The following is a 24,759-nucleotide window of genomic DNA, read 5'->3' as shown; positions in this document are numbered from 1 at the left end:
TTTTAATGAAATGTTCTACGTTCATTCTGATATCATGTTTCCATAGATGAGATAAAGTATATTGAAAGTCACCAAGGAGCTCAGTAGCCAAATAGAGGGACTAGGTGGGAGACAGAGCTGCTTTATAAGGTCAAGCAACTCAGATGTGATACACCAAAAAAGCACGGCAGCGGACCATGAATAACCACACCTATCCCATGTTTCAGTGTGAGTAGGTAATAGCAAAAATAACGGGACCCCCTCTATAATATTTTAAGGTCAGGGGAAAGAGAGGAAAACAAGACACATAAATATCACAACATTTCCCTCATTTACCAACAGTTTTTCAGATATACCAGTGACAAAAGATTGCTATATCAAAGTTTTAATATTTTTTTTGTTTTATAACATACCATTTTTTAAAAATAGAAAATCATTTTTTTCATTTTAAGAGTTCATTCTTTATACAATGCATTATATCATTGGTACAATTCTTTTATAACCATGATAATTGTGAAACAAGATCCTAAAAATAAATACATATACAATATTACTCAACGTCCTCCTGATTGTATACCGACATAGTCACTTCAATCATACAAAAACATTCACTCCCATACAACTCCCAGCATACAATATCTGAAAATGATAGAGGATAATGGTCAGGAAAAACAGAAAGAATGTTTTTCTCCTGTCAACATTACGGGTCTCAAACAAAGGAAAATTTGAGACTCTGCATTGGGTCCAGTGTGAGTAGGTGTCAGCAATTTAATTTGTCTGCGTGCCCTCACTACAAGCACCTGCTGCCAAGATGGAAACTCTGGGTAAATCACATAATACAATTTAAGGTAGGGGTGCACCACAATCAACATTAACATGAAGAAAAAAGTCCTAATTTCTACCTCAAAGTATTGTCAATTCTTCATTTTCTATTCTTATTCAAACTTATCAAACGCTATAGCTTAGACTACCAATGTGTTTCGTCCATAGCAGTTGACTTCTTCAGGGCTGTACTGCAATAAATATATGGAATGTGAGTTGCAGTATCTTTTTTACCTTTGGTAATTGTTATTTTGTTTCTAATAATACATGGTCATGCAATGCTTGGTCTTTTGGTCCTTCAGTATGGTCGCAGATAGTTTGTAATACATGTGGAATCTATGAATCTAAAAACATTAAGAAATAGCTTGTAATGTTTTGAAAGCACACACTCCTGATCAGTGCTCAAGCTACTTGGTGCTTTATATTGTATGGCAAAAAGGAGATAGCTACCTCTCCTCTGTATTCTGGACGTCAGCAGTTCAAAATATTTTAACATATCATAAGCAGCTGACTACAGATTTATTAAAGTAGCTTATTCATTTTCTTGTGACGGGTGACTAGAGAGGTCACATCGGTTTGAAGTATTATAAAGAGCCGGACAAGTTGCCTTGCAGGCACAACAGTTTAGCCTGCTACAGAGCATTGTGTTTACTTTATTTATATTTATTTATACTTGCTATTCAGCTGTTAAGTAGTGCAGCAGGTTCCAGTGTGTTTTGTGCTGGCATGCTTCTATAACGTGCAATTTGTTTGGTTGTCACTGATTCTCAGTTTTGTAAAGCGCGTTCCCATATATTTGTTGGAGGGCTTTGGAAACTTAGAAATAAAGCCTTGAACAGACCTTGTTTTTTTACCGAGTGCCAATGAAGAGTTTGCAAGTGGTTAGAAGTTCTGCTGCATCTTCTCAAATACTCAAACCTAGAGTCAGGCTTGCAGCAACATTTTGGATCCGTTGGAGTCTGGCTATGCTGTGTGTAGGAATAGCAACGTATATGCTGTCGCAATAATCTAACCATATGTAGATTATGTTAGAAATTGAATAATGACTTTCCTTGGCTATTCGAAGCAAAGGAAGGATTCTTCGAGTGATTTTCATGAGGTAATGGGTGGTTGAAATAAGTTTGTTGATCTTCTGGTTGAAGGAAACACATCTACTATGATCCTCCTGTTCCTTGCAGCGACAATAGAAGCAGGGGAGGTGATCTGTTTAGACCACCAGGCATGCAACCATGTCAGAAGTTGACCAAACATGATCATTTTAGTGGCTGCTGCACTCGAGCAGTTTTTGGATCGGACCTATAAGGCAACTGGATCCCCATCCAGTCTAAGAATCACCTCGTTGTCTTTAGAATAACGGTGAAAACTGAGACCAATAGGCTTTATAAGGGAGGCAAGCAGAAAAAGGTAAGTGTTAAAACGTTTTGGGCTAAGAGCAGAGCCTTTTGGCTTAAGTGATGTACTCTTCTAAAATACTGTCAACATCTCAGACTAACCTGAGCATTGGAAACGTAAACTTTAATGATAATTGTGTTGGTTGAGACATCATTCATGACTGAAGATAACTTACTTGTAGAAATAGGAGAGCATTGTTTTATCAGTTTCATAATTAAAATGTAAGTAATAGAAATACGAGATTGGTATATATTGGTTTACAGTACTTAAAAGTGAAATATATTATTATTACATTATTATTTCATTTCAGCTTTTCGAACTTGGTGGCAGAAAATACAACTTTGCTTTCTTTTTGTTTTTATTACAGGTTACTGTTTTGTACTTTGCCAAAAGTGCTGAACTTACAGGTATTCGTTCTGAGACTCTTTCCTTACCACAGCAAGTAACTTCTTCCCAAATCTGGGAGGGAATCATCAACCAACATCCAAAGTAAGACTTGTAAATAATGTCTTTTTTTTTGTCTTGGACTCACCAAGGTCTAATATCAATACTTCCAAATATTTTTCACAAAATCTCACATTAACTGGAAGTGCTCGTATACTCTTAAAGCAAAAATAAATGATATCTTCAAACCCCAATTTTTAAGATAAATCTTCTCCTAACAGAGCATTCAGGTAGAGAACCCAGCATCTGGAATTCTCTCCTCCAGCACATTATAAAAAATAATCATTCTTTTCCAATCTTTAAAGATTTCTGGGGTACATGCACATGGCAAAACACTTTAATTGTTGCCATTGGCTCCAAAAATCTTCTTGCTGTGTCGCTCATATTAAAATATTGCACTAATCAAAACCACTAAACCCTCTGTAGTCCCCATGCTTACAGTTCCCGCCAAGCTAAAGCAAACAGCTATGTCCTGGGGTTGGGCACCACAGGACATAGCAGGAGCCGGCTCTGGGGGATGGCGGTCCCCAGGTCCATTATTGGCTCCAGGAGGGGGGTTTGATTTTTAAGAGCCTGGCCAGGGAAGGTGGTGGTCCCTAGGGTGGAGAACGCAGCCCCTATCCCATTGTTTTTAAAGTATTTGGACCTAGGGAGGTGGTGGTCCCCGGAGCCTGGTGTGAGTATGTAGGGCCCACCCATTACATTTTTTTTAGCTTCAGGGAAGGGGGTGGTCCCCGGGTCTTGAGGGGTGGGGTCCATGTGGCCCCTCCATCAATGTTTCATCAGGCGCGGGGAGGTGGTGGGCCCTGGGGCTTATAGAGCACATGGAAAGGGGCCCAGTGTGCCCCCTCCTTTTTTATAAATAAAGCCTGGGGAGGTGGTTGACCCCAGGGCTCCATCAACCTCAGTAGGGGGTGACCTGTGTGTCTCCCTATTTCTTTTAAATAATGTCCTTGGTACCTGGCACACCCAGCGCTTTTTTCCCAAATGAGCGTAAGAGCCCACACTTGTTTTTGTTTTAAAATTTTCACTGGAGTCATGGATCTGCTGAGATTTTCAGTGAACATTTAAAAAAACAAAGCACTTTGCTGTGGCGGGGTCCCTCTGGGACCCCAGCACCAGAGCTAAGGGGTCAGGGTATTCATTCCCTGCCCCCTTTTCTTTTTTAACCTTTTTCAGGGACTCAGCTGAATCAGAGTCCCAAGATGGCTGCCAAATCTTCCTGGTTGTACTGTTGGCTGCCAGTCACATCTCCGCACGAGATCGGGAGGGTTTGTGGAGCCTTTGCATCCCTAGATAAGCAAATTAGTTTTTTCTTTATTATCTCCCAAACTTCTGAACGGATTTGCACCAATTTGCAAAAATGGCTTTCTGGCACAACAGTTACCTTTCTGCCAAGTGTGGTGTAATTCTGTTAAGTGGTTATGGCTGTAGTCGTGTCTAAAATTCCTATGGGAATTAACATGGGAAATGCACTTTTTTTACCCCCCTTTTTCTCGACCCCCGTTTCATGGATCACCCTGAAACATTCCATGCACAACAAGAATCACTGGCACACTTTTTTTGGAAAAGTTTGTGAAGATTCAACAATTGGTGGTAAAGATGTAGATAAGTAAAAAAAATGCTTTTCCTATGGAAACTAGGTCCTAACTATAACTACCTACTGGCGACCGCCAGTAGAATGGATACCCTCTGACCCGTGCCCAGCTAGAGCTTTAGAGGGGGTGCCTGAGATTGTGTATTCAGAAGCTGCTGCTTTTATTAATGTATCTCTTCAGTCTGCTACTGTTTTGGCGCAATGGAAACAGGCCAAACTTCTTCCTCTCTTCAAAATCCTACCGCAGACCTCTCTGTACCCACCAATTATCGCCCTATTTCTCTGTTGCCGGCCCTGGCTAAAGTGTGCGAAAAGGTGATCTTCCGCCAGCTTGAGATCTTTGTAGAAACCTCTGGGGCTCTTCATCCAGCCCAATCCGGGTTTAGAACAACCTACAGCACAGAGACCGCGCTGGTGGAAATGGCAGAGGTGATCAGAGAGTGCTTGGACGGGGGCAGCATTTTGTTGGACCTCTCTGCCGCCTTCGATACGGGGCCTCACCAGCTCCTTCTTGCCCGGCTCTTATCCATTGGCATTGCTGGTTCCGTTTGGGATTGGTTAAAATCTTTTTTGGATGAGGGCACCCAGCAGGTCTGGATGCCCCCTTCTCATCCTCTGCTAGGAAGTTATCGACCGGGGTCCCTCAGGGATCCACTTTGAGTCCTTTGCTTTTTAATATCTATCTGACCCCTCCTGATCTTCCTAGCTGAGGAGCTGGGCGCTAAAATATTGGCTTACGCTGATGACACCCAGCTACTATTTACTTGGAAAGGCTCCGACCTGGACACTGGCATTGCCCAGATGTGCCTTATGGCTGTGTTTGGCTGGCACGGGCCCAACTCAAGTACAACGAGGAGAAGTCTGAGGTACTTTTGTATGGCCAGTTTCCTCCGTTTTTCAGAGAAGCCCTGTGGCCTCCTGATTTCCCATGCCCCTACTTTGAAGGTGGCCCAGCGAAGAACTTAGGGGTGTGGTTCGGAGATGATCTCCGGTTTTCAGATCACATCAAATAGAAACTCACCAGTGTCTGCTTCGGTACCCTTAAGACCCTCTGCTACCGCGGCCGGCTAAGGAAATGGTTGCTCGGGCCCTTATCCTCTCCCGGCTCGATTGTGCCGACGCATTGTTCATCGGCCTCCCCGGCTATCTGATGAATAAACTACAAATGATTCAGAATGCGGTAGCCAGACTCTTATTTAATATCTCTAAGAGATCTAGTGTGAGGTTGCACTTGCGTGATCTGCACTTGCTTCCTGTGGCTCAGCGGGTGCAGTTTAAGGCTCTCACCCTTGCCCCTAGAGCCCTGCAACACCTAGGGCCTACTTACATCAAGAAGCGTTTTGATTTCTATAATCCCAGCCACTCTCTGCGCTCTGCTTCTCTTCGCCGGATGACTACTCCTCGGTTTCGTCACACTAGGCTGGGGGGCTAGTCTCTTTCAGTAAAAGTATCCATCTTATGAAACAATCTTCCTGACGAGCTGTGGCACACCCAGGACTTAAGAAACTACTTAAAACTCACCTTTTCAATCAACCCAACTAATTAATCTTTACTCTCTAGGTCACAGTCTGCTTACACGCCAGGACACTCCAGAGTATTTGTGCGCGCTGCAAATCATCTATAACATAACATATATTCCCTTCTGAGTGTGCATCGTTACTATCGTTGGAACTGTACAATTACGAACCGGCTTGGGGCTCCTGCTGGCTGATGCACCACCGGGCAATGGGATTGATTCCAGAAGGACCCATACTGGATATATATATATATACACTCCACTGAATAAATTGTGAAATACAGCGCTGCCTTCTGACTCTTCTGTGCAGCTCTCCATGATTACGGGGCATTCCTGCCTCGAAACGCGTCTGAACAGAATAATTAATGAAGGTGTGCAGGGTGCAAGCTACAGCGAGGCAATCAAGGCTGGAGGGCCCGAGGCAGCGTCGAGTGCTCCTCTGAAGCTCAAGGACTTTTGCTAGATTACATTACCCACACGGCTGCCCTGGCCGTGAGAGGAGGCACCAGTTTCCAGGAAGCAGATGGAAACGGCTTCGGAAAGGAACTTCTCCTCTCTGGGATGCACACTGTCTCGAGGGTGATTAAGCTTGCATACCTGGACCCCCCACCTACTCAAGGCTTCAACAATGCGCAAGATGTCACACAAGGTCAGAACCTACTTTAGGGTGAACACTGTACAGCGTTGCAAGGACTCAATTTACCAGCATTCCAGCGTCCTGGGTGGTCCGCGCCCACTGTGGGCGGATACACTCCACTGAATAAATTGTGAAATACAGCGCTGACTTCTGACTCTTCTGTGCAGCTCTCAATGATTACGGGGCGTTCCTGCCTCGAAACGCGTCGGAACAGAATAATTAATGAAGGTGTGCAGGATGCAAGCTACAGCGAGGCAATCAAGGCTGGAGGGCCCGAGGCAGCGTCGAGTGCTCCTCTGAAGCTCACGGGCTTTTGCTAGATTACATTACCCACACGGCTGCCCTGGCCGTGAGAGGAGGCACCAGTTTCCAGGAAGCAGATGAAAACGGCTTCGGAAAGGAACTTCTCCTCTCTGGGATGCACACTGTCTCGAGGGTGATTAAGCTTGCATACCTGGACCCCCCACCTACTCAAGGCTTAAACAATGCACAAGATGTCACACAAGGTCAGAACCTACTTTAGGGTGAACACTGTACAGCGTTGCAAGGACTCAATTTACCAGTATTCCAGCGTCCTGGGTGGTCAGCGCCCACTGTGGGCGGATACACTCCACTGAATAAATTGTGAAATACAGCGCTGCCTTCTGACTCTTCTGTGCAGCTCTCCATGATTACGGGGTGTTCCTATCTCGAAACGCGTCGGAACAGAATAATTAATGAAGGTGTGCAGGATGCAAGCTACAGCGAGGCAATCAAGGCTGGAGGGCCCGAGGCAGCGTCGAGTGCTCCTCTGAAGCTTAAGGGCTTTTGCTAGATTACATTACCCACACGGCTGCCCTGGCCGTGAGAGGAGGTACCAGTTTCCAGGAAGCAGATGGAAACGGCTTCGGAAAGGAACTTCTCCTCTCTGGGATGCACACTGTCTCGAGGGTGATTAAGCTTGCATACCTGGACCCGCCACCTACTCAAGGCTTAAACAATGCGCAAGATGTCACACAAGGTCAGAACCTACTTTAGGGTGAACACTGTACAGCGTTGCAAGGACTCAATTTACCAGCATTCCAGCGTCCTGGGTGGTCAGCGCCCACTGTGGGCGGATACACTCCACTGAATAAATTGTGAAATACAGCGCTGCCTTCTGACTCTTCTGTGCAGCTCTCCGTGATTACGGGGTGTTCCTATCTCGAAACGCGTCGGAACAGAATAATTAATGAAGGTGTGCAGGATGCAAGCTACAGCGAGGCAATCAAGGCTGGAGGGCCCGAGGCAGCGTCGAGTGCTCCTCTGAAGCTCAAGGGCTTTTGTTAGATTATATATATATATATATATATATATATATATATATATATATATATATATATATATTCACTGAATAAACCAAAGGTTACAGGGACGTTATCATTCAGATTTTACACACACAAAACAATTGAAATTTAGCAGTTATAGACATAGTTATCTCAAGTAAATCTAGCATGTGCCCCTAGGTAACTATAACTTGCGCCTCCGCCATGCACAGCTTTCTCATCAATAATTTTGCTGCCAATGGTGCAGTGATATTATTACGTCTTAGAAGATATGATGACTGATGTAATGTGTGGGGTAATTAGCAATGCATGGTGCGGGCATGAGTTATAGTTACTTGACATAACTATAACTGCTGAATTTCTGTGATTTTGTGTGTAAAATTTGAGCCTAAATATAGAGTTCCTGTAACCTTTGTATTTTTTTCTCTGAATTTTTTTTTTTTTTTTTAATTTTGTTTCCTTAAGATAACGTCCCTGAAACATTTGTCTGTTTAATGAATTTCTGTTTTTTAAAATCTTTTTTCCTAACTAAAACGCCCCGGTAAGATTTGTTTTTTGTGAATATCCCTGTTTCATTTAATAGAAATTGTACTACGATTTGACTCATATATTCGATTTGATAATATACATTTTCACAAGTTTATAAATCTTTTTATTTTCACATTCATTCTATTATATATTTTAAAACTAAACATTTTAAATTAAGGTAAGGTAACTTATGTAGTCTTTCTATTAATTGTGCCAAGTCTTTTTTTAAATTAATTTTATGGATGCGCAGATCTGTTGCGAATCCTCTGAATAATAAGGGGTCTGGTAGTTATATTGCACACATTCAATACTAAAACAACAACATATTTTATACAAACATATGCTACTGCCTGTGTGTGGGTGTGTGAGTGGCTGTGAGTGACTGTGTGGGTGTGCATGGCTATATGGCTGTGTGTTAGTAGATGTGGGTGTATGAGTGGTTTTGAGGATCTATGAGTGGGCGTGTGAATGGCTGTACGGGTGTGAGTTGCTGCATGGGTTTGTGAGAGTGTGAGGGGTTTTGTGAGTGGGTTTCTTAATGGCTGGATCTGTGAGTGGTTTTGTGGGTCTGTGAATGTGTGTGAGTGGTCGTATGAGTGGTTATGTGGGTGGGAAAGTGTGTGTTAGTAGGTGGGTGAGTCTGTGAGTGGGTGCATGTGCTTTTTTTTAGTCTAGATCCACGGAACGGCCCAAATCCTTGAGGATCCGGGTGGATCCGCGTATCCTCACGAGCTTAAAAAAAGAAATTTTGGGACAATTACTTGCCCGTGAGGGGTCCCTCACAGACTCCTTCATCAGCCCCATGGGTCAGGGTAACTCTACCATGACCCCTTCTATCACTTTTACATTTTACTTCCTCCCCTGGGGACCGTGTCCTGATGCAGTCGCAACTTTTCCCTCAGGTTGGTGCCAGCCAGCCATGACATTGCTGTTGGCGTGTGGATCCTTGAATCCATCCGGATCCATGAATCAACCTGGATCAACGGCGATTCCCCTCACTCCATTAAAGTGTCAGTGCACCCAGAGCTGGTCATAAACTAAGCAAAATTGAATAATGAAACCTCCTACGTAAAAGCCCAGTGGCATGACTAGAAATTTCCTGGAGAAAACCAAACGTTAAAGTAACGTTATAGCTAGGTGAATTTGTCAATGACAACATTAATTTTGTTTTGAACTAAAAAAGACACCAACGTTTACCAGTTACAGTTGGCAGCACTAACTATAACCTGCTTCTCCACCATACACTGCTTATTATCTCGCATATGACCTGACTTGTGACATGTTCTGTGACATCATTTATGACATCACTGATGACATCTCAAACAATATTGTATTAAAGGTGAGCAGGGCCACGTGGCCCCCCTCCCCGAGTCTTGATAGTTCCTGGGGACCACATACCCCAGGGCCACTCATTAAAATTAAGCAGAGTGGGGCACCTGGCTGATTTCGGCTCTGAGGCCTCATACCTTGGGGCCCGGCATTATTTTTGCGGTGACTGGGGCACTTGCCCGCCATCCGCCAGCCGATTTCGTCCTTGCAGACCCCATCCCCGGGACCCAGTACTGTTAAAGGTGGGTGGCCTGGTGCCCACCCAGGGCGCCCACCTTAGTCTAGTTGGGAGTGGATGCCTGGGGGAGGAGGGGGCACGTCGGCCACAGGGCCTGTCTTTGTGGGCAACCCCCCAACGCATAAAGCCAAAGGCTGTGCGCAGCAAGGGTTTGGCTGCATGGCGGGGGTGGGCCGCAGGATCTGACTACAGGCCATGTGCGGCAGGGGTTGGATTCAAGTTTGGTAATAAAATATTGCTTTAATTAAAAAAATCCCTAGCACTGTATGGAAAAAACAAAAGTTAAAGTAAGGCTAAACTTACTTATAATGTTCAGTACCAACATAACTTTTTAAGCCCTAAAAGCCACAGAAATTCACTAGTCATAGTTGTAGTTGTTTAAAGTAACTATAACTTTTTTTTAATTTGTTATTGTTAATTTTGATATGTAGAGCGCTTAATACCGGAAGGTCTCTAAACGCTTCAAGAAGAGCAGCGACAGTTCCAGGGAGAGGGATAACAGTTAGGACCAAGCTTCTGTGAAGAGAATAGTTTTCAGTTTTTTTCTGAAGGCGAGAAGACAATTTTCTGCCTGGAGCTGGCTGGACAGGTTGTTCCACAGTGTTGGAAGGAGGATGGAGAAGGCTCGGCCACCCTTGGTAGTGTATTTAAAGCGGGGGCAATGTAATAAGCCCTCCTCGGATGATCTTAGCCAGCGTCCTGGGACGTACTACTCAAGTCATTGTTTAATATAGGTTGGGGCCTGACCGTATAGGGCCTTGTGAGCAATGCAGAGGCCCTTGAATTTGGCCCTCTGTATTATGGGCAGCCAGTGGAGAGGTTGCAGTAGGGATGAAGCCCGTATGCATCTAGGAAGTTTAAAAATTAGCCTGGTTTGCCAGTGAGGGAGTCTGGTAGTCTAATATACAGCGAGTTGCCATAATCAAGGCGTGACAAGATCATGGCGGCAACCACCGTTCTCATGGTGGAGAAGGAGAGGATGGGGGAGAGTCTCCTTAATTGCCGGAGTAGGCCCACGCAATTGCCGAACACTGTGAGAACTTGGGTGGCCAGTGAGAGCTTGGCGTCCACTTTGATTCCCAGGCTCTTAACCACTGGGGCTGGGGATGGTTCATCACCCAGCTCCTGAGGCCAATAGAGGGAGCTCCAAGGGTTGTGAGCATTGGTCACGGCCAGAACCTCCGTTTTGTCTGGATTAATCTTAAGTTAGTTGGCCGTCATCCAGTTAACCGTGAAGCGCAGCACGTCTTTCGCCCGGGAGTGTGCTTGTGGAGTGTTATCAATTTGCAGAATGATTTGAGTGTCGTCTGCATAATTGAACACTTGGCAGTGCATTGCCGCGAGGGCAGTGATCAGGGGACGGAGGTATATTTGGAATAGGAGGGGTGATAGGGCAGAGCCCTGTGGGACTTGTGCACTAAGGCAATTATAACTCACACCCTTACCATGCTCTGCTAATAAGGCCATGTTCTATATCACTCATGACATCTTCTATGACATCATTAACAATATCACTACAACATTTGCAGTGAAATTATTGATGAGAAAACTGCATGGTGGCACGAGTTATAGTTACCTTAATGATAATTTAAGTGTGTATAGCAATATATGGATTCATTAATTTATATATAATTAGACCCCAGGTACCCACATTTGTTCATTAGTTTGTATTGCAAATGGCTGTATAAAACATTGTGTCCTTGCATTCACAGGCAATAAACACTTGCCTGTGTGGTTGTAATACGTAGATTGTATACAGTTGAATTAGTATGATAAATGCATTAAAGGTTATAAATCAGGTTTGTATGTAATATGGGGCAACGTCTTTTAAAGTGGGCCGTATAAATGCTATGGTTTTGATAACAATGCTTCTTATGACATCTCAATCAAGATGAACTGCATGTGCTAACTGATCCATTCACTATTTATTTTACAATATTTTCTCTTTTTAACGCCTATTCAGAAATATGTTTGTCTTACCGTTCCTTCAGTCTTGCTGTCATTCAAGACCACGTGGTCCTCGCCGTCCGTCAGGAGTACGTCCCTCTCGGTGATCAGCTTCTGCTCCTTCAGCCAGGTGACGAGGTCGCTGTTATTCCCCCTATCAGCGGGGGTTAGTTGTGAAGAGATATAACTAGGTATGTCTAATTTCCTCTCAGAGACGGCTGGTGGAACAGGGCGGCGCAGGTTGATGTTTCTGATGGCTTCCCTTATTTTTGCTAGATCTTCTGCTTCACTGCTTGACAAGTTTGTCACCTCACCTTTAACTTGCTGCCGCAATCTTGATTTTTTGCTGCAGGGCGCCATTTTACTTTATATAGAGCTAAAATTAAATGAAAAAAATAATTTAGCCTTGTCATATTTATACAAATGAATACATTTTAGATAATGTTTTTTGTGTCATCACATGTATGTCGTTGCATAATTTTGTCGGTAAGGCTTAATAAATTATGCATGCTCATATATTATTTTGTGTGCTCTTTGCAGACTGCTGCTTGTTTGCATTATAGTGCCTGGACGTAATAGTTTTAAACGTGCATTTAACTTACTATCTGTAATGATCAATGCAAAAGGATTCAGCACTATTCAATGTAATATAAACATGCCACATCAAAGTTCACAAACCGATAGCACACAAAAAGACTTCCGAATCCAATATGTGTGTTTTTTGTAGTACATTCTCTTTATTTTTCTTAAAAGGATTTTTCTTTATTTTCCCAAAAACAAATGATCATAGCCATAGCCAACACGTTTCGTCTCATGAAGAGACTTCTTCAGGGCTTCACTGTATGGCATAAAGTGTGTTCATTGAATGAAAGTTTAAAACTCCAATGTTTGGTAAGCTTCTATACAATGTAAAATCTCAGCAGTGGCATGAATAACAACCAGCTTGTGGGGTCCTCGGTTTTTCTGCTCGATTTACTATCTGTAATGAGCTTGAACAGGGAAGTAACTTAGTCTGTGAGATTCTGAGGGTGTGAAACCCATGGATCCCAACTAAAAATGTATTGGGCTGGAGGTCGGAGGGGTACTTGCACCCAGGAGAGGTAGCAAACCTGTGGGTGCAGCTTTCCAACAATTTTTGTCTTTTTTTTTTAATCAGACTCTTTTTATCCAATAAATGTTTTGGGAAATTGTACTGCCAAATGGTTAAGCCCCAAATGTGTTTTAGATTTTGTTGGGGAGATAACCCCAACCCAAACCATTCTGGAGAGGCTTGGACTGCCTTGCTGTGTTGAGCCTGACTTGTGCAAAAAGAGACTGGGATAATAACATTTTCCAGCGCCGTTTTCAGCTCACAGTCTAGCTTCAATATTAAGTGTGTTGTGGTGTTCTCTTGACCTGCTTTCTCATTTCAAAGCACACCTCCCAAGAAAAAACAGAAAAAGTGCCATCTATGTATACATTACCTTACTCCATCCCATAATACTTAGACATTGAGGCCCAATTCACAAAGCCAATTCTATGACTGAAAATGTACTCCTGTTAAGAGTTCACCAAAGGATACCTGGTAAGTATACTGCTTTATTGTGCAGCACAATGTCATATAATTATGCAGTGGTAAACCCTACGGAAATAGTGCAATCAACCAACATCTGCCTTGCGTTTGTGAATGACAACCAACTTGTGAGTTTGTGGGTATTCCTAAACTCCTGTATGACTCCTTCCCACTATGCAAATTGCCAGAGCTTTCCCCCAGCAAAGTACTGAAGTAAACTGACTTCCTGGCTGGGATGGGGAACGGAGCACCCCAACATTTTGTGGGCTGGGGGTTAAGGGTTTTTTTCACACAGAAAAGTATTTTCCCTGAAAAGACCAAATAATGTACTGTTTGTGCAATTTGCGTTTAGGAAATTGTAAAGTCCTAAAATATTACATGCCATTCCCCCAGATGCATCAAGCATACATTTTGTGATTCCTTACTTGCGGAAATTAAGGAATGGCAAATAAGGAATTGCAAAATGCAATGCATCAAGAAATTGCTAAAAAAAATGCGATTTCTTAAAATTCCTTAATTGTGACTCGCAAATTGTGAATCGCAATTAAGGAATACCTCCCCATTCATTTCTATGGGCCTAGAGGCCCATAGGAATGAATGGGAAGACCATCTCACTTTGCGAATCGCAAATAGCGAATCGCAAATTGAGATTGCGATTTCAAGGGTGCAGGGGTGTCCAAAGGACACCCTGTTGCACCCCTGAAATTGATCTGTGCACATATGTTGCGCACACACATATGTGTGCGCAACATGCAACTTTGAAAAATGCACTTTAGTGCATTTTTCAAAGTTTTTGCAAATTACCATGAAGTTGTAATTCATGGTAATTTGCGTGCCCTATTAGCGAAATCGCTATTTTTTTAAACTTTAATGCATTGCATTTAAGGAATCTCAATTTGAGATCCCTTAAATGAAAGTAATCGCAATTTAGCGAATTCTCAATTTGCGATTTTTGCATTTGGGATGATGCATCCCAAATGCAAAAATACCGGTCGCAAAGGGGCAGATTCTGAGAATCTGCCCCTTTGCGAGCGGATTTTTGTTTGATGCATCTGGGCCATAGTCACTTATTACGCCAGTAAACCTAAGACTGGAGCAGCTTTCCAAGCCTACCAATGCCAATGTTTGTGAATTCCCAAAAAGTAGTAAATCTGCACCTGTCATAGGAGTGCTTCTATGGATGCGGATTTACCAGGTTTTTTTGGGAGTGGTGCACACCCCAAACGTCCCCAATGAAGCTATGCCCCTGACCCCGGTCTGCAAAGAAGTCCTACATTTTCAAAGTTCTAGGAATACACTGTGAGCTAGAGAGATTTAGAACTGCTTACCCGCATACTTGTTCTTCTAGATTTCCTGCATAATACTGCTTTTATGCCCAGCAAAGAAGCTCTTTTCCAGAGTCAGTCTGGCATATTTTAACCCTCCTCCCTGCGCATTGGTGACCTACCACCTCAGCACCTTGCGTGTTTTCCCTCAAGTGCAAGGTATTCCTCCTAGTGCTGTGCTCTTTTCTTACTCGCAAAACTTTTCCAGGGTTTTCCTGGCTGCGGGCTGTGTCTGGGAACTAAATATTCCACGAAACGAAACCTATACTAGTTCTAATATTTGTATTCATCTATGACAACAAAAGAATCAAGACCCTGTTCAAGATGAGCCAAATGTGGCCACGGGTATATCTCGAAGGGTGATTAGACTGAATTCACTAACTGTGCACCCCGAATGAGGTGGCATACGGTGTTTGCGTGGCCAAACCCTGCTTCTCGCCTGTGAATGGACCTTCAGCCCCTCTCAAACCTTGGGGACCTAATGTGGGGAGGGAAATAGAAGTGTACAGTTGATATTTTGCATTTTATGTAGATATCGGGCCCATCATCCGGGTTTCCAATGAGGCTGAACAGGGACCCAACTCTTACCCTCTTTGCATTTTGCTAATGAGGTAGTAAATGCCTACTTAGGCGTTTCATAAATATTAGGGATCTGAACTTTGTCTGCCTTTTTATTTTTTTTGCTCGTCTCTTACTGTTTCCGTTTTATGGAATTGAAAAAGTCCCAGGAAAAGGCCATGCGGGGCAGAAAATTCACTAAGATACAGAGTGCAAAACTGGCCGTCCTTCAGTAGGAGCAGACTGTTTCTGAAGAGCCATGGAGTTAGAATTGTCATTGCACGCTAATAACTCGTTCATGTGAGCGTACAAGAAACCAGTAAAGAGAAGAAAACGTGTTTGTATAGGTCAGTGACACGTGGCTGCCATAATCCTATTTCAAAATTTCAAGCTGTACTGCAGAAAATATGGAAGGAAATGGAAAATATGTATCTAATTTTTGGCAAGTTATGTCGTCGGGGACAATGGAAGGCAGACTTCAGAAAACCTTGTAAACTCTGGATATGTCTGCATTGCAGTACACAAACGAGTTTAGGATAACTACGTCTGCTGCATCTACACCATCTCTCCATATGAGTCATGTAGACTCTGCCACCCCAAAGTGTAGACCCGCCAGAGTGTTAAAACAGAATCCCATTTATTTGAGATACACCTCTTTTAATGGTACTTTGTTGCGCCCAATATCCTTTGTTTAGAGTGATGAAATACACTGTGAAGTAATGATAGGGATGCCCTGAATTATAACTAGAATTCCTGTCATTTCTCAAGAATAGTAGGCACGAAATAATGACATTTTACAAGAACGTCAAGCAAGAAACTCTACTAAAAAAATCTAACTATTTCTCCCGAAAGCAACTTCAGAACTACTGTACAAGCCTTCGTACTCATGCATCCGGGTGGTGACAGTCGCCTGCTCCATGGCCTTCCAAAACTCCTCCCTGCGCCCCTTCATTCTTAAGAGCATCCTATATGCAACAGCACGTCTCATCAAAGGCCTGAAGAAATACGACCACATCACCCACACGTTGATAGAATTCGACTGGCTTCCAAGAAGTTCACAAAATCTTCAAAAACAGCTGCTTTATTACAAAGCCATCATACGCAGCATCCCTGCCTTTGTCTGACAAGCTCATCATTTCCCTTGGCTCTCTGCAATCCCACAGCCAGGCCGCCCTCACAATGGATATGCACAAGTGCAAAAAAATCCTCCTCCAGCTACACACCCAGGATTTAGAACAACATCCCTTTATCCATAAGGACTGTCCCAGTCCTTTTCCAATTTAGGTAACAGCCAAAAACACACCTTTCTTAAGAACCTTTTCTTAAGATCTTTTCTTCAGCACCTTGAGCCCTTAGTGGGTAAGTAGTTGTGCTTAATAAATACTGATTGATTCATTGAACACTACATCATGGTGCACTTTTATTTTATTTTTTATTTATTTATAGAGTTTTATATAGCGCAAACGTGACCAATGGATATCAGAGCAGTTCACAGGAACATGGGTTACTTTTGGAATACAGCGGGAGTAGCTATATACAGTTGGAATATAGCAGGTATAGCAGTATTACTATATATAATAATCCGGTACATAATTCTCCTAGCAGTTTCGGCAAACCACTTCTACAATAAAATACAATATACACTGGGGTATATTTGGACCATAGCAGGTATAGCAGCATTTTTTTCTTTCTATGAACTTCTTAAGGAACAAGTTGTAACCGTATTTCTATACATATTGTTCTGATGTGCTTTCCGCTGGTTGAACATATACACAGCTCACAATCTACGTTTAGGTATTAAACACGATACTTAATCACGTTGCTGATGAAGAACAGTCTAGCCTAAGGAAGGAATTTGCTCATTAGAGAGCTTTGCTTCCTTCTTGAATGTTGCTGTGTTTGGACTTAGTGAGTTCCAGATTCTGTGGGCTGCTCCGGAGAAGGCTCTGTCATATGTTTTCTTCTTCTGAAAGATGGGAGGTTTTAGCAACAGTTCTCTGGCACTCCTAGCTGGTCTGCTTCCTCCTGATAGTTCTATTTTCTTAGCTAAGTACCTTGGTGTTTGGTAGTGGAGCACTTTGTGGGTAGTACATGCCAGTTTTAGTTGAAATCTGGCTTCATAAGGTAACCAGTTTAATGCTTTCAGATGAGGGGAGATATGGTTGTATTTTCTAGATCCCATAATGAGTCTTGCGGCTGCATTAAGACATGCTTTTAGTGGTGCTGTGGAAATTTTTGATAGACCTGCTAGAGTAGTACATCCATATTCAATGCTTGAAATAACTAAGGATTGGACTGCCATTTTGTGGTCCGCCGTAGAAATGGGTGGTTTCACTTTTCTAATATAGCCGGATATTCTGTTTTTAACCGAAACATGGCTCTCCCCTGATTCCTCCCCGGACATCTTGGCTGCTATTCCCGAACCTTATTACTTGCTCCACGTTGATAGGGATACAGGCAAAGTGGGCGGTGGAGTAGCTGCCATAATCCACAAAAAGCTTCAATTTACCATGCTGACCACCACTCAAATAGAGCACACAGAAATCCTTACTATTAAACTAGAAGCCCAATTCTCCTCCCTTGCCTGTATAGTTGTCTATCGACCACCTCAATACATGCCTTCTTTTCCGCTGGACTTTGGCAACCTAATTGCCCAAATGGTGATCAATCACTCAAGAGTACTGATAGTCGGTGATTTTAATTACTGGCCTGGCGATATAAAAGAGAGTTCATCCTCCCAAGAACTCACAGAAATTCTGACGTGCCTAAATTGCACACAGCACGTAAATGCAGCTACGCACAATAAAGGCCATATCTTAGACCAAATATGGACATTAAACTTAGATATTACAAAACCTTTAATTCAGCCCTGTACCTGGTCAGACCACAGTTTAATAAACTGTTTGATCTCTGACACCGTGATGGCCCCAACTACTAAACCCAGCAGCATGTCAGCCAGAAACTGGGGTCGTGCCTGTCTTGAGTCTTTTAAAACTATTTTAATTAACACAGCTCCTTCGACATTCTAATCCCCTCTCAGCACTCAGTCCAAAAATCTCACCACCTGGTTGGATGCGGCCAGTGATAGAGTAGCCCCCTTTAAAAACATCAAAACCCGCAGACCACATAATGCGCAATTATGGTTTTCCCCTACCATAAAAAAACTTAAATTAACTCTCCGACAAGCTGAGCGTAAATGGAGAAGGAATTACGAACCGGAGCTGGCTATTCTTAAGGAATACAAAACTACTATTATCTCTTGTAAAACGGAGTTTATAACACATTTTTTTAAAAATCCTGCCAATAAAACTCGCGAAATCTTTTCAATTGTAGATGAATTGACAGACCTTGAGGGGGTTTCGGCGCAACCCGTGCACTCTCAGGAACTCTGCGACTCACTAAATCACTACTTCTCTTGTTGTAAATATTTTTGTACACCCTAAGCGTGGAAGGGTATTCTCAGATGTGAGACCCTTGCTCATTGCACCATCAGGATTCAAGCAAACCGGGCCGAAGACGGCTGTAATGCCAGAAACCGGTCCCCGGGAGCTTGTTTCCTTCCCAGTGTAAGAATTGGCTTTTGTAGTTTGGTTTGCCCTGTTCCCATCATGCACTGGGACAGGAACAGACTAATTTGCATACAGCCAGGTTCTGAAACTGGGATGGTGCAGTGAGCTAAAAAACGGTGTTGGATCTAGCCCTGATCTCTTGACTGGGTGAGAGCTTTCTGCTTAATTCAGAGACTCTGTCCCTCACCACCCCTTGTTGTAAATATTTTTGTCCACCCTAAGCGTGGAAGGGTATTCTCAGATGTGAGACCCTTGCTCATTGCACCATCAGGATTCAAGCAAACCGGGCCGAAGACGGCTGTAATGCCAGAAACCGGTCCCCGGGAGCTTGTTTCCTTCCCAGTGTAAGAATTGGCTTTTGTAGTTTGGTTTGCCCTGTTCCCATCATGCACTGGGACAGGAACAGACTAATTTGCATACAGCCAGGTTCTGAAACTGGGATGGTGCAGTGAGCTAAAAAACGGTGTTGGATCTAGCCCTGATCTCTTGACTGGGTGAGAGCTTTCTGCTTAATTCAGAGACTCTGTCCCTCACCACCCCTTGTTGTAAATATTTTTGTCCACCCTAAGCGTGGAAGGGTATTCTCAGATGTGAGACCCTTGCTCATTGCACCATCAGGATTCAAGCAAACCGGGCCGAAGACGGCTGTAATGCCAGAAACCGGTCCCCGGGAGCTTGTTTCCTTCCCAGTGTAAGAATTGGCTTTTGTAGTTTGGTTTGCCCTGTTCCCATCATGCACTGGGACAGGAACAGACTAATTTGCATACAGCCAGGTTCTGAAACTGGGATGGTGCAGTGAGCTAAAAAACGGTGTTGGATCTAGCCCTGGTCTCTTGACTGGGTGAGAGCTTTCTGCTTAATTCAGAGACTCTGTCCCTCACCACCCCTTGTTGTAAATATTTTTGTCCACCCTAAGCGTGGAAGGGTATTCTCAGATGTGAGACCCTTGCTCATTGCACCATCAGGATTCAAGCAAACCGGGCCGAAGACGGCTGTAATGCCAGAAACCGGTCCCCGGGAGCTTGTTTCCTTCCCAGTGTAAGAATTGGCTTTTGTAGTTTGGTTTGCCCTGTTCCCATCATGCACTGGGACAGGAACAGACTAATTTGCATACAGCCAGGTTCTGAAACTGGGATGGTGCAGTGAGCTAAAAAACGGTGTTGGATCTAGCCCTGATCTCTTGACTGGGTGAGAGCTTTCTGCTTAATTCAGAGACTCTGTCCCTCACCACCCCTTGTTGTAAATATTTTTGTCCACCCTAAGCGTGGAAGGGTATTCTCAGATGTGAGACCCTTGCTCATTGCACCATCAGGATTCAAGCAAACCGGGCCGAAGACTGCTGTAATGCCAGAAACCGGTCCCCGGGAGCTTGTTTCCTTCCCAGTGTAAGAATTGGCTTTTGTAGTTTGGTTTGCCCTGTTCCCATCATGCACTGGGACAGGAACAGACTAATTTGCATACAGCCAGGTTCTGAAACTGGGATGGTGCAGTGAGCTAAAAAACGGTGTTGGATCTAGCCCTGATCTCTTGACTGGGTGAGAGCTTTCTGCTTAATTCAGAGACTCTGTCCCTCACCACCCCTTGTTGTAAATATCTTTGAAAAAATCGACATGATAAAAGCCAGCATCCCAGCCTCTAAGCTCTAGAAGCTTTTAGTGCTTGTCCCGATCCCCCCCAAGCTCTCTTGAATACCTCACTTCTTAGCGGCACAGTCCCTGACTCCTTCAAAAATGCTGAGATCCTTGCCATCCTAAAGAAACCTGGTGCCAACCCTTTAGTGTTGAGCAACTATCGCCCCATATCCCTTCTACCCTATCTTAGTAAGATCTTGGAGGCGCACGTGGCAGGTTGTCTGAGCTCTTTTGTCGAGGGCGCTTGCTATTTGGACCCCCATCAGGCTGGTTTTAGGCCGGCCCACTCGACCAAAACTGTCATCTTGACCGTCATGGACGAGCTACGTACTGGAGCTGACCTTGATTCTCCCCAAGCCCTTTTCCTTTTCGATCTGTCCGCTGCATTTGACACGGTCGACCACAACATCTTGATCGACCATGTCAGCAGCGCAGGCATTGGGGGCCAGGCCTTATGCTGGTTACAGTCCTTCTTGACGGACAGATATCAATCTGTCCGCCTGGGTAACTTTTGCTCTAAAAAAGGCCGCCTCACCTGTGGTGTCCCACAAGGCTCCTCGCTATCCCCCCTCCTGTTCAACCTGTACATGCAGCCTTTGATCACGGCACTGAAGGACATGGATGTCCTGGTGTTCAATTACGCAGACGACCTGCATTTAATCTTTAACATCCAACCCACGAGTCATTTTGAACTTAATTTGCAGGCCACAATGACTTATATCAGTAAGTGGATGAACACCAGTCAATTAAAATTGAACCCAGATAAAACAGAGCTAATTCTGACAGGTGGAGTGATGAACCCCTGGAACACCAATTTCTGGCCTCCATCTCTGGGCCCTCCGCCGGAACCTGCATCCTCGGCAAAAAGCCTAGGGATTAAGATTAGCAAGGACCTGTCGATGAAATCCCAGATCAGCTCAGCGGTCTCGGTCTGCTTTCTCATGCTACGGAAAATAAAAAAAATAAAACGATTCCTCTCAACGGAGGCCTTGACTCTGGTCGTCCTCGCTCTCATCATCTCGCGACTCGACTACGCCAACTCACTCTATGTAGGAATCCCGGCATACCAATTACAACGCCTTCAATTAATACAGAACCATGCGGCTAGACTCATTTTCCAGGTCCCGGCCCGTCAGCATGTAAAGCCATTACTTAAACAGCCGCACTGGCTCCCTGTAGAACAGCGCAGTGTCTTTTAGTTGGGCTGTATCGTACACAAGGCACTACTAGGGGAAGGTCCTAAATTCATTTCTAAAAAGATACGGAATTATACCCCCTCCCGTACACTTCGCTCATCTTGTCAACATCTTCTGATCACCCCGAGATACAAGCGCCTTAAACATGGCGGAACCCGATTTTCCACATTGGCCCCCCAAACATGGAATTCCCTTCCTCTTTCATTACGTTCCACTCACTCTCATCTCCAGTTTAGGAAAGAACTGAAAACATGGCTGTTTCGTCAGGCCTTTTCTACCTGACTTTCTTCCCAGTAATATAGAGTGCTGTCTCCAAAGCGCCAAGAAACCTATCCGGTGTACGTTGCGCTAAAGAAATATCTTAACTTAACATAACATAACATAGTTCAGGTGAAACCGACCACTTTTTGCCAGTGATTTGATGTGGGCTTTCATGTCTAGGTACTTGTCAAGCGTGATTCCCAGTGATTTTGTAGATTCAACTTGAGTAGGGGTGCAGTTTAGCGCTGTGATTAGTTTGGTCCATTCCTTCACTTCTGTGGGGTTCTTTGGTGGTGATATTAATAGGAATTCCATTTTTTTGTGCACTTAGTTTCAGGGGGTTGTTAGTTAACCAGTATAATGACACTTTTAAGGCCTCATTCATTATCTTGATGTCTTCCATTGGCGCGATATTGATGTAGATCTGAGTGTCATCCGCGCACATGTGATAAGAACTGTTTGAGTTTCGGAGAATTTCTGTAAGTGGTTCGACATAAAGATTGAAAAGTGATGGTGATTGTGTCGATCCTTGAGGGACTCAAATTGAATTTGGGCAAGATGGAGATAGCATCTGGTTGACCAGGAATCTTTGTGTTCTGTTTTGAAGGAAGGATCCAAACCATTTCAGAACAATTCCAGTTAATCCCATCCTGTCTTGATTCCTGGCTAGCAATTTTTCGTGATTTACAGTTTCAAACGCAGACGATAGGTCAAGCAGGACAAGTAGGCAAGTTTGATTGTGATCTAGGGCCTTTAGTGCATCATCCACTATATGTTAGATTGCTGTTTCTATACTGTGGCCTGGTCTGAATCTGGATTGGCAGTCGTCCAGCAGCTTGAAATTGGCGATGTGATCGCTCAGCTGATTTTGTACGCATTTCTCAATTCGTTTGGCAAGTAATGGAATATTGGTTACTGGGCGAAAGTTATTTGGCTCTGCTGGGTCCACTGTAGGCTTTTTGATGATGGGAAGCACTTGACCTGTTTTTAGGCACTCTGGTGGGATCCCTTGAGATAGCGAGGCATTTATTATTTCTGTCCATATTGGGACGATGATGTGATTAATTCTTCTTGGGCATTTAGAGGTGAGAGGGTCATTGTAGTGATTATTAGGTTTTATATCCGATAGTTTTGTCAATGGTGTTCTGATCATATAGCTTGAAGGTTGCTCATTGTGCATTATTTTTTCAAAATATCGTGATCGTTTGTCTTGGTATCTATGGTCAGTGGAGGTGGTTGGCTGGCAAGGTATCGGCTTCCATTCTGAGCTCTTTTTCTAACGAATTAGCCTTGTCAGTAAAGAATGTAGAAATTCTTCGCAGCTCAGTTGGGTTTCAGTCATTTCTTGGGCAGATTTGGCCAACTTATTTGATTGTTGCTTTAACAGTTTGAATAGTTTCCGAGGTCTGTTTTTAGCGTTGTCAAGTTCCGTTTTTGGAGTTGAGTACCCTTTTGTTGTACTGGTTTCTGATTCTTCTGAGGGTTTTAAGCTAGGGGTATGATGGGGCTGTCTCCATTTTCTCTCTGCAAGTCTGTTTCCTCCTATCTTAATTCAGTGTTTCATTGAACCAATGATTTTTATCATTCTTTGATATTCTTTTCAGTTTTAGTGGCATGGTGGCGTTGACTATATTCGTCATTGGCTTAGTGTAGTGCTCAGTGAGTTCGTTAACGTTCAGCAAGTTGTCAGGTGGATGTAGTTCCTTCTCACATTTTTCTACTAGTAGCTGAATATTAGGGTCTTTGGTGTCCGACTCCACTTTTTAGGTTTGACTGGCTGTGTGGTCTTGTTCTTCTTTATGGTGGGAATCAGGAAGGTTATGGCATGGTGATCTGACCAGTCGCATGGAACAATTTAGAGGATAGTAGTATCTTCACTCCCCGAAATTACCCAATCTAAGGTTGCCCCTGTTGAGTGTGTTGGCTGTGTGCAGGCTTGAGTAAGATTTAGCTCTGTTAAAAAGTCTTTAAGTGTGTTAACCTGTTTGTCATTGTTGTCGTCCCAGTGTAAATTGAAGTCACCTAGGAATATGTTGTTGGTGTGACTGTTAGTTGTTCTTTACTTTATTCGATATTTGCATATCATAAAAGTACGTAAACATACCACGCATAAAAAGACATACAAATATTTAAAAAAAATGTGTCCAGTCTAAAAACTTTAAAATTGTTAAAAGAAAACCTATATACACAATATTTACTGTATAAAAACCCTGGTAGCAGGAGATAAAGTGCATAAAGTACATATGGGATTTCTAAACAGGCAAATTTACAACTTTGTTTGAATCTATCAGCCTGCTGCGAATCAACCAAGCACTTGATAAATATTTTGCAACCCCACAAACAATAAACAGAGATGTTGTGTCTGAAGAAAGAGTATGTAGGGCAACCCTAGAGTCCCTGACTCCCAATTCCCTGCATACTGGTTTAAGTCATCTTGTTCTTGGGCTGTGGTATGCGTTGCAGGCAAACAAGAAGTGGGGTAGGGATTCGGGCACACAAGGACAATTTGGGCAAGTAGGGAGAAAATCTTGTGTTCCTTTCCAGCCCTCCATAAATGTTTTAAGAGGAAGTGTCCCATACCTCATTTTCAGAAAAAGAGATCTATCTTTTGGTACTTGAATACAGTCCAGAAATGGTTCCAACTTCCTCATGGGCTTGTATTCCAAGAATTTGGTAGTTAGGACTCCCCACTTTGTGCCCTTGAGATCCTCAGCAAGAACCCACTCCCAACAGATTTTCTTGACAGCGCCCTTAAGGGGTGGAGACTGTGAGGACCAGAATTCAGCCAGCCCCAAATCCATAACCAGCTTCCTCAATTTATTAAGCCACTGTATTTTATTAGTACCATTCAGGGATCAGTTCGTCCAGCACCAAAGCATAATTTGCCAATTCTGGTGTCCTTCTCAGGCGCACCCAGAATAGCAAAGGGCGGAG

General features: G+C 43.5%; 2 protein-coding genes across 2 annotated transcripts in view; both read left to right on the top strand.

Annotated features, from left to right (window-relative positions):
- The window catches only part of MOCS2 (molybdenum cofactor synthesis 2), a 39,369-nt gene extending 27,445 nt beyond the window's left edge, over positions 1–11,924 (top strand). The window contains exons 2-3 of the mRNA XM_086960623.1: positions 2,561–2,682; positions 11,778–11,924. Of these exons, the coding sequence (XP_086816749.1) occupies positions 2,561–2,682; positions 11,778–11,904 (249 nt within the window). The 3' untranslated portion in view covers positions 11,905–11,924. The remainder of the gene's footprint in view (positions 1–2,560; positions 2,683–11,777) is intronic.
- Positions 2,578–24,759, top strand: part of LOC147726514 (molybdopterin synthase catalytic subunit-like) — a 111,066-nt gene continuing 88,884 nt past the window's right edge. Inside the window, exon 1 of the mRNA XM_086960621.1 lies at positions 2,578–2,682. The gene's annotated coding sequence lies outside the window, so the exon portion shown is untranslated. The remainder of the gene's footprint in view (positions 2,683–24,759) is intronic.

This window comes from Lissotriton vulgaris, chromosome 3_1 (assembly GCF_964263255.1).
Source record: "Lissotriton vulgaris chromosome 3_1, aLisVul1.2, whole genome shotgun sequence".
Taxonomy (NCBI): Eukaryota; Metazoa; Chordata; class Amphibia; order Caudata; family Salamandridae; genus Lissotriton; species Lissotriton vulgaris.
This window is presented reverse-complemented; position numbering and strand designations above follow the sequence as displayed.